A 13,197-nucleotide genomic window follows, 5' to 3' on the forward strand; every position below is an offset into this window, starting at 1 on the left:
TAAATAGATATTACAAGCATATGATAAAATCCATATATTATTTTGTTGAATCGCTTGGTTCCCAAGTTTCCTACAATAGTGATGTAGTGAAGAATGTTAAAGTTAGATTTGAGGTGTTTTGAGAAGTTTAGTAAAATGAAAAAGCTGGGATTTAACAGATATTGACGGTAAAACAGGAAGGAGCTGGAAAAGCCATGGAAAAATTAAAAAGAATGAAGCCCTGAGTTTTCTGCCAAGCCAAAAAAAAAAAAAAAAGCCAGTAACATACCTGAATGCCCTTTTCACCTTGATTCCCTTTGTCCCCCTGCAAAAAGGCCGTTTAATATGTATCATAATGTCATATATTCTGTATCCTTTCAAATAAACATGCTGCTCTTCAACCAAGAAAAATATATGGTCTCATGCAAATTCGACAAGTGCCTTATAAACAGAAGTTGACTCCAACATGATATTTGAGAAGAGAGTAAAAACACATTATGTCAAGATGATGTTCTAAATGAATACTTTCTTGTGCTCTTACATTCAAAAGAAAATTTACTACAATTTCTATTTTATAAGGAAGAAGAAAACTTTTCTATATTGATCACAATCTGAAGTTAAACAAAGAGAGGACTTATTTTGACGAATCTTGTTTTATGAAATCAAACTGAAAAGTCTTCTACTATTAAGCTAATAATGGCCACAAATTTATAGGAAAAAACGAAATAAAACAATGTTGAAATAATATTTTAGAAAACATATGCTTCAAAAATTAACTTTTGGGGGGAAATTCATATTCCATAATATTGTTTCCTGGAATTTCTCAGCTAGAAGAGATGTTTGAAACCAACTAGTTCAGTGTCTTTGTTCTTATAATGTACCCACAGATCAGGAAAGGTAAGCATTTGCCCAAGGTTGAACTTGGACGCTCTTTCCAAATTTCCTTTCTACCATGCTATCCAAACATAAAGAGTAGAGTTTTGTGTTTACGGTGAATACAAAATACAGATTTTCTTTTAACTGGCAGGTTTCTGAACAAGGAAATTCTCTAAATCCAAACATATTCACAGTAGATTTACTTAATATTCACTGATGGTCTAACACTTAATTGCTACTGTGAGGGTCATTCCTGTGTCAGCAAGTACTGCCTGCCACTCATCAGAGCAAAAGGGATCACACTAGGTACAGTAATCTAGGGGCTGAGCAGATAATACATGAGGGATAGAAAAAATGAAATGGTAGAAAAACTGAAAGAGCAAGGGATACAAAGACGGAGACATAACAGTTTGTATCCTTTGCAGAACAAAAGCAAACACATCCACTTTTAACCTGAACTGTATATATCTGCAGGGGCATGGACTTCTCTGACAGGTGGGCAGTCAGTTCTTGCTCAAAGCCTTCAAGCCAACAATAATATTTGTACAGATACAGCTCAGAGTTCCTTTACTTAACAGGAGAGAGAGAACCCAAAGTGATGCGGTTTTATCTCACCAAAACATTTTATATGAATATATATGCTTTGTATTTTAAACTCCTTAAATTAATTTTAAGTGAACTATTATGTAATATAATTGTTTCACAGATAGGAACACCATGGTCAAGCATTCTGGCTGTAATTTTTATTGTTTCAGACTTTTGCCCCAGTTTCGGTAAGAGTGATATTCATATTTTGGTAAGAGTGCCTCACATGGAATACTTTCCCTAAAAAGTTCTTGACACATCTGGATTGACCACAGAACAATCTGAATTTACAAGATATTATTTAATTGTACATTTATATTTTTTGATCTGTCTCTTCGAATGTCCTCATCTAGGAGACAGTACCTATGCGGGGACATGAAAGGCGCCACAGCTCTTAGCATGAGGTCGAACACATTATATGTACACCAAATACATAGGTCAGCTCATCATTGAATGCATAATTGGCCCTTCTATGCTATGTGCACAAAAAGAAAACTTACATGGTAATAGCTGATTAACATTGAATTATATGTCCTAAATATCATACCTTTTTCCCTTGAATTCCAGGTAAACCCAGGTATCCTGGTTCTCCTGGCAGACCCACTGCTCCGGGTTCTCCCTAAGTAACATAGAATTCACATGAAGATCACAGGCTTACTGCTTGTGAAAAACCCCACTGTTTTTATCTCTATATACGTCTCAAATTTAAAACTGATAGTTAAAACTTTTGTTAGAGCTATTACTATAGAAATAGTAAAGAATAGTAAAGTTCACTGAAGTCCCAATAAAACTTCTTATATTTTTTCCTATCTTTGCTAGTTAAGAAATTCTGAGATCATATCATATTTTTAAATTTTATAAACATTTGGTATTTTTATTATATTTATAATGTCAACAATAAATAATAAAGCAGTGAAAATAATAAACACACGTATCTCTCTTTTTATTTACTAATACTTTCCCGTCCTCCTTGAAATTGCTTTTTCTCATAATCCTCCTTTAAAAAAACTTATTTTATTGTTACAAAACTGGTAAGTAAAGAGAAGTAATAAAATTATTAAAAATCTCATTACCCACTGTTTTTATTTGGTTATATATTTTCCCCTCTACCTCTCACAAACACATACACAACTTAGATACTAAAATGTGCTGTGTATGCATAATTTTTTATCATTTACTTCAAAATATATTAATATTGTGAGTTCTTATATGCCATTATATGTTTTTTAAAATTTTAAATTACAGAATAGTATTCAACTATATTGATTTACCATATTTAATAAAATTTCTATTGTTAAACATTCACTTTCACAGTTTTTATTTTTATAAACAATATTGGGGTGAACACCCTTGTAGTTAGATATGCAAATTTATGATTTTTACTTTATATATGTGGAATATTATTTTCTTAGACATAAATTCTTGAGCTGTTTTCAGAACAAGGGATAGTCCGTAAGTTATCTTAACTCAATTTTTCTACTCCCTATCATGTCATAGAGATTATTTCCTTTTTTAAAAAAGTCTTAAATAAGAAAGACTTACAATGTGAAAGTATATAATGATGATGTATCAACAATATCTAGGTTAAAATTGTAAGAGATAGGACATGCTCCTGAATATGCTTCATGGAGTTTTGGTTTTGCTTTATTTGTTTTACCATCAGTCCCAAACTCTGTCACATTAACTAAAAACAACTCTCTTCTGTGGAAACTAAGTTCTGTTCTCTTTGCTCACTGTGAGCTGTTGAATATTACTCTAGATTTTTAAAGGCTAGAAGAGAATTGAAAATCTGATTGAAATAAACATCAACTATTTGGTTTGGAGGAAACTGGTAAAGGCAACGGTGACTCCCAGACTGAAAATAAAGTCCCATCAATCAGCAAACAAAGAAACGGCACCACCAGGGGAGACACACACTCATTCAGCCACATAAGAGGGTGATATTCTCTGGACCAGAGAAGATGTTCATATTAGCATCCAAATTTTACCAATTCTAGAAAAACCAAACTAAAGCATATTTCATGCCTTTATTACCCAAACTATGATAAAATATCCAAAAAACAGAAATGAAATTGGCCCACATTCACCACTGGCTTTCAGGTACCCTAATTTTATGATAAAAAGTAATCCTTCATTTCATCTATCTTTTCTTAAGGGATACAAATGTTAATCTCATCAAATAATGAGAGGAACTCATACTTCTTTGAAAAAATTTCCAAATGCTTCAAAACAAATTAATTACCTTGAGCCCAGAAGCCCCAGGCAGCCCTTGAAGTCCAGGTTCACCTTTATTTCCCTGTCAATGCATCAAAACCATTTGAAGTTTTTTGAATTTAGTCACCATATATCTGATACAGACACTTAAGGGAATACATTTTAAACAACTTTTACATTTTCAACTTTCCAATTGTTTGAAATATAGAATCTATATGTTAAGCCTACTTATTAAGAAAAACTCTTTTAAGCAGGGAAGTGAGTCCGCATATTTATAAAGCTTTCTACCAGCCTGTTTGATGTTGGCAGCTCCAAGTAAAAAGAGAGATTCCAATCTTTAGGGACAGGCACTAATTAGCTAGGTCTTTGTGCTGCACAAGCCAGACCCATGTATCTTAACAGTATGCTCTAGGCTGGAAATCTTCATCTTTCTCTGTTTTGCTTTCTCTGTATGACTCATTTTCAGTATGCAACTGAAAAAAGAAAATTAGCCTCAAATGCACTTTTGAGTGGCTTTTGGAAGAAGCATGAATCAGAAAACTTTTAGTTTGCATTCTTTTTCAGGATTCCAGTGCAGTCCTTGTTAACAGACATTTGGAAAGCAAGACCAAGTTGTCAGAGCAAAGAATGTAAGATAGGAAAAGAGGATTGGTTATAAAAGACAACCTGCCTCCTGGATCATCAGGAGAGATTGTCAGTGGTGGTTCTGGCTTTCAAATATACTTGGACACCTGAAATCACAACCCAATCAATGTCTGGCAAAAACCTATAATTAAAGAGGTTGGTGTGACACTTAGAAGTGGGGGGCGATGATCACCCAGAGCCAGGTCAGGCTCACTGATCAGTAAAGGGAAGCACTTTCATTCTCAGCTCACGTTGAGAACCACGTGAGCATACTATTTGGACTTAATTAGAGCATTTAGCACATAACAGCATGATTATACCATAGAACAATGGTTCCTTAAATTTTCTAATTTTACAAATGACTAAGCTGAAACTCAGAGGTGACAGGACTTACCAAAAGCTACATGACTTGATTATGTTAATATACCCTGATGTCATTTAGATAATATTTTATAAAACTGGAATATGATAGGGTAAAATAGACTTATAAATGGTTCAGTGGCTATTTTAAAAAGAGGTGTTACAATCTAAATCGGAAGTTTTCTAAAGATCTACCACAGAATTTCAGCCTCATCCCTGCCTTGCTTAACACAGCTTTTTTGTCTTACTCTTGAACTTATATCAATTGATATTGAAGGCATAGTTCACAAATATATTAGTTGACAAAACCAGAGGGATAAGGTAACATAGAGGCAAGTAAACTATGGCCTGTGGGCTAAGTCAGCCCAGTGCCTCCTTTTGTAAATAAACTTGTACGAAACAGGGGCACATCCACGCTGTGGCTGCTTTTACATTCCAATAGCAGAGTTGAGTGGCTGAAATTATATGGCCCTCAAAGACTAAAACATGTCCTATCTGGCCCTTGGCAGAAAAACTTTCTAAGACCTGAGGTAATATACTGCATGAAAACAAGTTGAAATGTTTCACTGAAAAGATTACATTTAAGAGGTATAATTTTAACATCTTGAATCTATTTTTAACAAAATAATCATAGAAGGACAAGATGAGGGAAATCAAACTTTATAGTAATTTATGTAAAAACAAACTGTGATGTCAGAATCAGCCACTTGACTCCCCAGCCACAACAGCAGACCTACCCAAGTGGTGGATGCCACAAATACATTGTTCTAAAGTCTTTTATGGAAAATCTAGCAGGTTTAGTTGACCTCCAGCTCAGTGTGAGCCAACAATGCTAAGTGGCTAATTAAAAATGCTGACAAAATCTTAGGCTGCGTTCTTAAGAATTAGAGCATCCAGAACATCATAGGAGAGTCCATTGTACCCCAGTTATTTAAGGAATATACAACTACTCTATTTTTTCTTACAACATGACGTTGCAACATGATGGAGAACCTCCACTTGGCAAGTGCACGCTTACTACTGCTAGGACTCACAGTGTTCCAAGCACCCACAGGGTCCACCTCTGGTGAGAGGGCAGCTACTTTTCCCTAATCACTGGGCTCCCTATGACATTTTATCCTATCTCTTTCTCTAGGTACTTTAGAATTAAAAGTAGAGTAGATTAGGCCATCTACTCATTTTGTATGCCAGGATCTATTTCCTTGGTCTAGTTAAAGGTTGAATGCTTCCAAAACAGCAATTCCATCACTTCCTTTTGGAAGGCTATCCTAGAATCTACTTATTAAGTAGTCGAGAATAGTTTCTTGAGTTGAGCCAGAAGGTACCCGGTCTGATCCTCTAATAAAAATCTGATCCTCTAATAAAAAGAAATTCTCTTACACATGACTCTGTACACCTAGAAAACGGTCGAATCATGGCACTCAGAGTTCCAGTTCTACCTTAAGAATAACCTCACCTGACACCTAAATATATTGTCAAGTGTGCCTTACTTTTTAAATGTGAAAGTTAAGATAATGTGCCATCTTATCCACAGTCCCAAGGGAGGATAAAACTCACTACAAGGCATTTTACAAATAAAAATTCCACATACATTCCACTAAATAAAAAACCAAGAACAGGACTTGGAAGTTGGTAAAGTTACCCTCAGTGGTCACTACAGATGCTCTAGATGGTGGGCTGGGTACAGAGCCCCATAGAGCTCTGGGTATTCCTCAGTCCCCTGAGCTGCCAGTAAGGGAAGAGGGCTGAGTCATGCAGGATCATGGACCTTTTCCAGCTTAAACCAGGCCTGCTTTACGTTAGTGTGTTTTATATGCTTAGTTTTTGCCTAAGACTTCATTCCTACAAGTGCTTGTTCATAGAATTCAAACCACATTCAAAATAAAATCAATGTAGTTAAAACTTTGACTGAAGTACCTAAATGGTCATTTTGCACAAAGCCCTCAATCTTGTTAATTTTCTTTACCTTAGATCCTGGGGCTCCAGGCTGACCTGGTGAGCCGTCGCTTCCCATCAAACCCTACATTTTAAGTGGAAATTGCAAGAGCAATTTAGAGAATAATATTTTTAAAATATTCAATCAGTTTTCAAGTTATACATTACCATAATAATCAATCCACTAAAATATAATGCAAGATATGGGAAACGTCCCTACACACATCCAAATAAAGGATAATAAAGAATCAAACTATGCAAGATAACATGAAGGCTAGCAAAGCCCTTGTAACTTGGTTGCTTAAATCACCTACAAAGAGCAAAAATGACTGGAGAGCTAGTAAGAGACAAATGTAAAGAAAAGTTTTTTTTTTCTACACTCTACTTTCTTCCATTCTCATGATGGCCAAGAATTAGATTTCTTCATAGATGTTATTTTGGTCAATTTTACTTACATTTCCTATTTTCTTGAATGATGATTTTAAAGAATTAAAATCTAATAATTTCTCTGAATGTAAGAATGTCTATTCAAGTTACAAATGGCCATATTTTTAGTAACCATATGATTCAAAATAAGACACTGATAACTATTGTAGCAACAAGGAACTAATTTAATTTAGATTCCATTTAAATACTACTACATATATAAAAAACATTTGCTTTCTCTTAATCACAGCAAAGGAAATGTGATGAGCAAAAAAAATATTCAATTAGTATTATCGGAAAATAGAATCTCAGTATAGTCACATTGAAAACAGCATGTCATCACTACTATGGTTTGCTATCAATTCAGGATTTATTACAACTATAAAATATAAAATATACTAGTCATAGCATAGTGTTTGAAATATTAGAAATATTAAATATAGATATTCTTGACGTTCAATGAAGTTCTAGTCAATGCCTTCATTTTCTGGAGGCTAACTTAAATACTGGTAAATAATCAAGTTTCATTTAATATTTCAATGAAAAAATAATTTGGTCTTGATGATGGAGGTAGAGGAAGAATATTCCATTCAAATCTTTCACCAAGATTTTATCAAATCTTTTCACTGGGTAAAATATCTGCTTTTTTAACTTACATAATTAAATGAAAAGTCATAAACTGTCCATTATTTTTACTTAAAAAAAAGCTATTACAGGCAATTTGATTCATAGATTAAAATACACATCACTTCTAACAATTTACTTTTAGAAATTTTTTATGGAGTCCTATACACCATAGGATTATCATAATTTCTAATGTCATACTCATATGTCCCTTTACTCCCAGAACTTCCAAAATTACTTGTTCACTAATTTAGGATCTTCCTATAACCTGTTCTGAATATGTTCTCCCTCATTAGTGTAATAAATTTGTAAATTTTCTAAAAATTAACAAAGAATATTTATTGAGTTTTAGATCTTCTCATAGTACTCAGTATTTGTTTTTAGCTAGGATATTTGTTTTCTGGTTTATCTACAGTAAGCGTTCTTAATCCTTACTTGAGTAGCCAACTTTTTGAGAATCTGAAGAAATCTAGACTCCTCTGGAAAAATGGACATAATCTTTTTCATACAAATGCATGGAATTTGTGGATCCCAAAAATCTCATTGCTGAATCCTCCCACCAGTTTTGTGAATTTCAGAATAAGAACTCCTGGTACATAATGACAATATTTCAAACACCCCAGTAGTAATAATGACATTAACATACCGGTATCCCCGGAGCTCCTTTTTTTCCTAGTGGTCCTGGAGGCCCAATTTCTCCCTAAAAATCAAATACAGATCAAGTTTAAAATTGCAGAGTATCAATTCATCTTTAGAAATTTCCTACCAAAGCATTATGAAATGAAAACTCAATATCAATCAGCCCAATGTGTCTGCCTTTCCTTCCTCTACTGTAAGACGAAGCAATGCAAGGTAAAAAATCAGGAATCTAACACCTTAAAGACGTAGGCCTAGGGTCTGTGGAATTACTAAGGAAAATATTTTCATTAGGAAATCAGGAGCGGCACTGTTATTCTTTCAAAGGAAGACCTAGCAGTTCACACACAGTTGGTGAGGTGAGACAACAGAGGGAAAAAAATCAAGTGCAAAAATTTCTTATTTACCATAATTTAAGAGCTATGATAGTAAGTACAGATTAAGAAAAATTAGGACACAGTTTAATAGCATTTAGACTTCAAATTTTGGGATTGTGGCTGACCTGATGCTCCAAGGGATTTTCTGGTTCCAGAACAAACACCCTGGAAAGAACATCCTCTTTGAGAAGCAGGGGAAGTCTTCAAAGATCCCTCACTTTAATAAAATATATGCTCGGTTATGATTGTGATTATGAGGATTTGGAAGTGTGCAGAAACCTTGCTAGAAGTTGAGCTGCAGGAAACAAGAGGGCTGGAGGTGTCTGAGGGGACATGCTCAGCTTTTAGGAAACTGAACACTGGGCCAGCCATGGGGAGAGGGCAGGAATCTTTAGTACCTACAATGGCTCAGGACCCTCAAAGGGCACTGAAATGGTACCTGTGGCTACCAGCAGGAGGCTCTCCATGCCCCAGTTAGGCTGACAGGACGCCCACTAACTAGGATGAAGCAATGAGCTCAGCATCAACAATTAAGACAGGAGAGGCAGAAAACCACAAGACTGAGAATCAAGAGGAATAACAATGCACTGCAGCTGTCAGAATGGCTAGAAAGAGAATTTAGAACTATATGTGAAATCTTTACAAATGAAAAAATGGAATCATGAATGATTACTAGGACTGAAGATAGAATAAGAGACTAGACTATCAAGAATAAAAAGATTTTATAGCACAGGGATGTATGTATATATATATATAAATATATATAAATAAATAAATAAATATATATATATATATATATATATATATATATCTGAATTACCTTGCTGTCCCTTGAAACTAACACAATGGTGTAAATCAACTATACTTCCATAAAAAAAGAATAAAAAGATGTTATTAAAATTTGAAATTCTAGAAATGAAAAATATGATCATTTAGATATTTTAAAAAATCAATTGATGGTTTAAACAGCAGTTTAGACATAGTAAAGAGAGAATAAATAGACTGGAAAATATATCCAAACAATTTAACCAGAATTTAAGAATCAAGGATATGGAAGTAAGCAATTTAGAGATGTAGAGGACAAAATTAGGAGGAATAAAATATGTCTAACTAGAATTCCAGAAAGAGGGAAGAGCAGAGGATGAAGAGAAGTAGCATGGAGATTAACAGCTCATGTCTTCAGAGATAATGGAAATAATTCTACAGAGCCAGGAAGCAAACTAAATTCCCACCCGGATGAATAAAGAGAAATCCATATCTAGATACATCGCAGTGAGTTTTAAGAACACTAAAAATAAATAAAATACCTTAAAAGAATCCCCAAAGAAGGGACAGATCACTTACAAAAGAATGATGATTAGAACAAGAGCAGATTTTTCAGAGTTAACCATGGAAGCCAGGAGATGACAGTAGAAAAATTCCAGTGTATTAAGAGGAAATAATCATCAATCTTGAACTGTATACTCTACAAAATCCTCTCTCAAAAACAAGAGTAAAATAAACATATTGGTAGTTGAATAAAAACTGAAAGTTTATAACCAAAATATTTGTACTAAAAGAATTTCTAAAAATACAATTCAGGAAGTAGTACAAGTATCCCAAAAGTATGGTCTAAGAGCACAAGATAGAAAGTAACTAAGTAAAATAGAAAGCATGTATGGAAATCCAAATTTATACTATCTGTATAAAACAACAACAAAAACTAATTGTAAGGTCAAAATAATAGCTTCTGAAATTATATCATGTTTGAACCATTAACTGTTGCCATGAATGTGGTAAAAATGTATTCTATGTGAAGAGACATCACCACTTTGCCCTTTTCATAATCAGATTCCAGGCCCAAATCTTTCAACTTTCATTAGTACTTACTTTTTGTCCCATTAATCCTTGGTTTCCAGGAAATCCTGGGATTCCCTAAAAAGAAATAAAGTAGATTTTTAATTTAAAAAATTTAAACTGTATCATTAAAGAAGAATAGGCCATAATTGGAGTTTTAACTTGTAAATAATGCAAATCATCAAACATATCTCTTGACTACATGAAACCACTACTTATATTAATCAAATTTTGGAAAAGAAAAATTTTATGAGATTTAATATTATATGAACATCTACTGATATTTAAAGTTTTAAATACAGGCTTTAAAAAAAGAAGCTATGAAGATATTAATCTTGGCTCTTCTTTCAGACCAACATAAGTGATAAAATTAGAAGGATATTTCATTTGAACACTTTCTTACGTTACTTATAATGATTAATGCCAAAAGACTGTCAAATCATAGGAGTTCAGATTCAGTATAACAGTTCCAAAGGCCCTCATAGTCTCACAACCATAACTGAAAACTAATGAAACTAAATAATTTCCTCCAAATTGAGCCTTGAAACACCCAGGAACCTAACTCCTTGTATAAGATATGGCAATCTTTCTCCTAATGATTCCCTTGCTGATAAAATCGTGGAGCATATGCAGACCAGTTTGTAGAGAGACAGAAAGAAAGAAATAGAGAACTCTTTCACATGGCTGAGCCCAAATGTATGAGTTCTCTAGCAGATTCAGAGAAAATTAATGCTAATTGTCTGAATTTGAGAATAATGTGAGCACATTGAATAATGGGAAAGCAGTTCTATTGTCATTCACTGCATTTTCCAAAATGATCATTTATCACCCCAAACAAACAGTGATGGTACTAATTAATTTTTATTTCTTATTCATTTTTCTTAGCTCCTTTCTTGATGATACTTCAATTGAAATAATGAATAACATTTGTTTATATATATATATGTATTGACTTTGGCAGAAAAGGGAATTCAAAGGACAGGGAAATTGGGCGCCATCAGTATTTCTTTGAAAGCCCTCTGCATCTTCAGGGCTTTCAAAGAACAGCAGTGGTCCTCAGTAAATCAGGGCAACTAGATCAAGTATCTTCAACAACAGGGAAAGTCTGCCATTGTTTTGATTTTCAAATCTTGACTATTAATACAATACTGGTCCATGTGGTAGCCACAATTACGGTGCAAGATATGGCACACAGTTCTAGTTTTAAGATCCAAACTTAAATGATAAATTGGAATTCAGTTTGATCCTATTTGGCTCAATTAGTTCACCATGGCACTACCTCCTTTGCAGAGAAAAGTTGTATGAGAGCAACGCCCATCAACAAGGGACTAACATACTGGTCGCTTTATAAACACACTAACTAGAGAATAACATAAAACGATATAAAAATGTAAAGTAACATTATAAAACATGAGCACAGTATACCCTATCAGCACTCTAAACATAAAGCAAGAGTAAATAATTGAATTACGAGTATAAAGAAAACAGAGTGAAACGAATTGTATCCTTTCTAAGGCAGAAAATGCATACTCTCAACACAATCAAAGTCAATATTGTTCAAAATAAAGGCTTCCATTTCAATAGACCATGATTTGGCAGGAAACCACCCAGAACCAACTCCCATTCAAATACACACGCATACAAACTCACCATAATGATTAAGTTCTGAATTTAAATAAAATTCAAATAAAATCTGTCTGTAGAATCTTATCAGATGCAAGGTGGCCATACATGGTTCTGCAGCTGTGTCAATGCCATGTTGCTTGGCCCCAAGAATCTCTAAAGTGACCTTGCAATTGCCCCGATACCGTCAGACCTGAGAAGCTGAATTTCGTGCTGCACAGAACTCTTTGTTACTTAAGGTTTCAACCCTATTCAAGTTTTTATGCTCTTACACAATCTATATTAGTAGGAATTAGTTACTCCTGTTTTTGCAGCCAATCCCACTGTCAGCAAGGCTATATTCTCACTCTGGGGAAAAATAAAATTATGCCCAAGCAGTGCCCTGGCCTCACCTCCCAGCAGATCTTGAGAGCCACCCCCCCAACCCAGGTCACTCCCTGAATTTGATATAACACCTTTTATCTGAATAATTCTAATTCTGATCATGGTCTGCCTTAGGACATAGCCACAAATCTTACATTATTTCAACATATCCGATATTGAGAGTATTTGGGGGGGAATCTCAGATTAGGAAGAAAATAGATTCTTTTTCCTACTGCCTGTGTTCATAAGTTAGTAAAACATGAATACATGTCATAGATATGAAAAAAAGTCATAAAGTCTTCTAGGTCCAACTATACCAAGAACTACTAAATACTTACCTTATAAATACCAAGCAAAAAATACATAAAACTATATAATATTAAAAAACAAAATGTAAAACTGATTTATAAAAACAATTCTTGACAAAACTAATATAATGCCATGAGCAGGCATGGAATAAAAAACTGTTGAGAGAGAGGTTCACCAGAAGAACTGAAATCACTCAGAGCTATATTAGTTAATAAAATTCTCCTAGACAATATTTTCCTGGGCTCCCAATACATTCATTGAAATTGACTAAACTTTGCCAATTTTACATTAGTAGAAATATTATTCAAAACCATTTGAAAGTTACCAGTTTGTTGATCCAAAAGTATTTAGCTACAATTACTTCATAGGGTAAATGTTTTTCCAAGCAAACTATTTTATATTTCATTTTCGGCCTGTGTGGTTTTGGGTT

At 34.0% G+C, this 13,197-nt stretch overlaps 1 protein-coding gene across 2 annotated transcripts in view; it reads right to left on the reverse strand.

Annotated features, from left to right (window-relative positions):
• Positions 1-13,197, reverse strand: part of COL21A1 (collagen type XXI alpha 1 chain) — a 188,417-nt gene that overhangs the window by 9,121 nt on the left and 166,099 nt on the right. For both annotated transcript variants that reach the window (XM_061195184.1, XM_061195183.1), the window contains 6 exons: positions 10,506-10,550; positions 8,270-8,323; positions 6,605-6,658; positions 3,683-3,736; positions 1,988-2,059; positions 269-304 (listed from right to left, as the gene is read on the reverse strand). In XM_061195184.1, the coding sequence (XP_061051167.1) occupies positions 269-304; positions 1,988-2,059; positions 3,683-3,736; positions 6,605-6,658; positions 8,270-8,323; positions 10,506-10,550 (315 nt within the window). The remainder of the gene's footprint in view (positions 1-268; positions 305-1,987; positions 2,060-3,682; positions 3,737-6,604; positions 6,659-8,269; positions 8,324-10,505; positions 10,551-13,197) is intronic.

This window comes from Eubalaena glacialis, chromosome 7 (genome assembly GCF_028564815.1).
Source record: "Eubalaena glacialis isolate mEubGla1 chromosome 7, mEubGla1.1.hap2.+ XY, whole genome shotgun sequence".
Taxonomy (NCBI): domain Eukaryota; kingdom Metazoa; phylum Chordata; class Mammalia; order Artiodactyla; family Balaenidae; genus Eubalaena; species Eubalaena glacialis.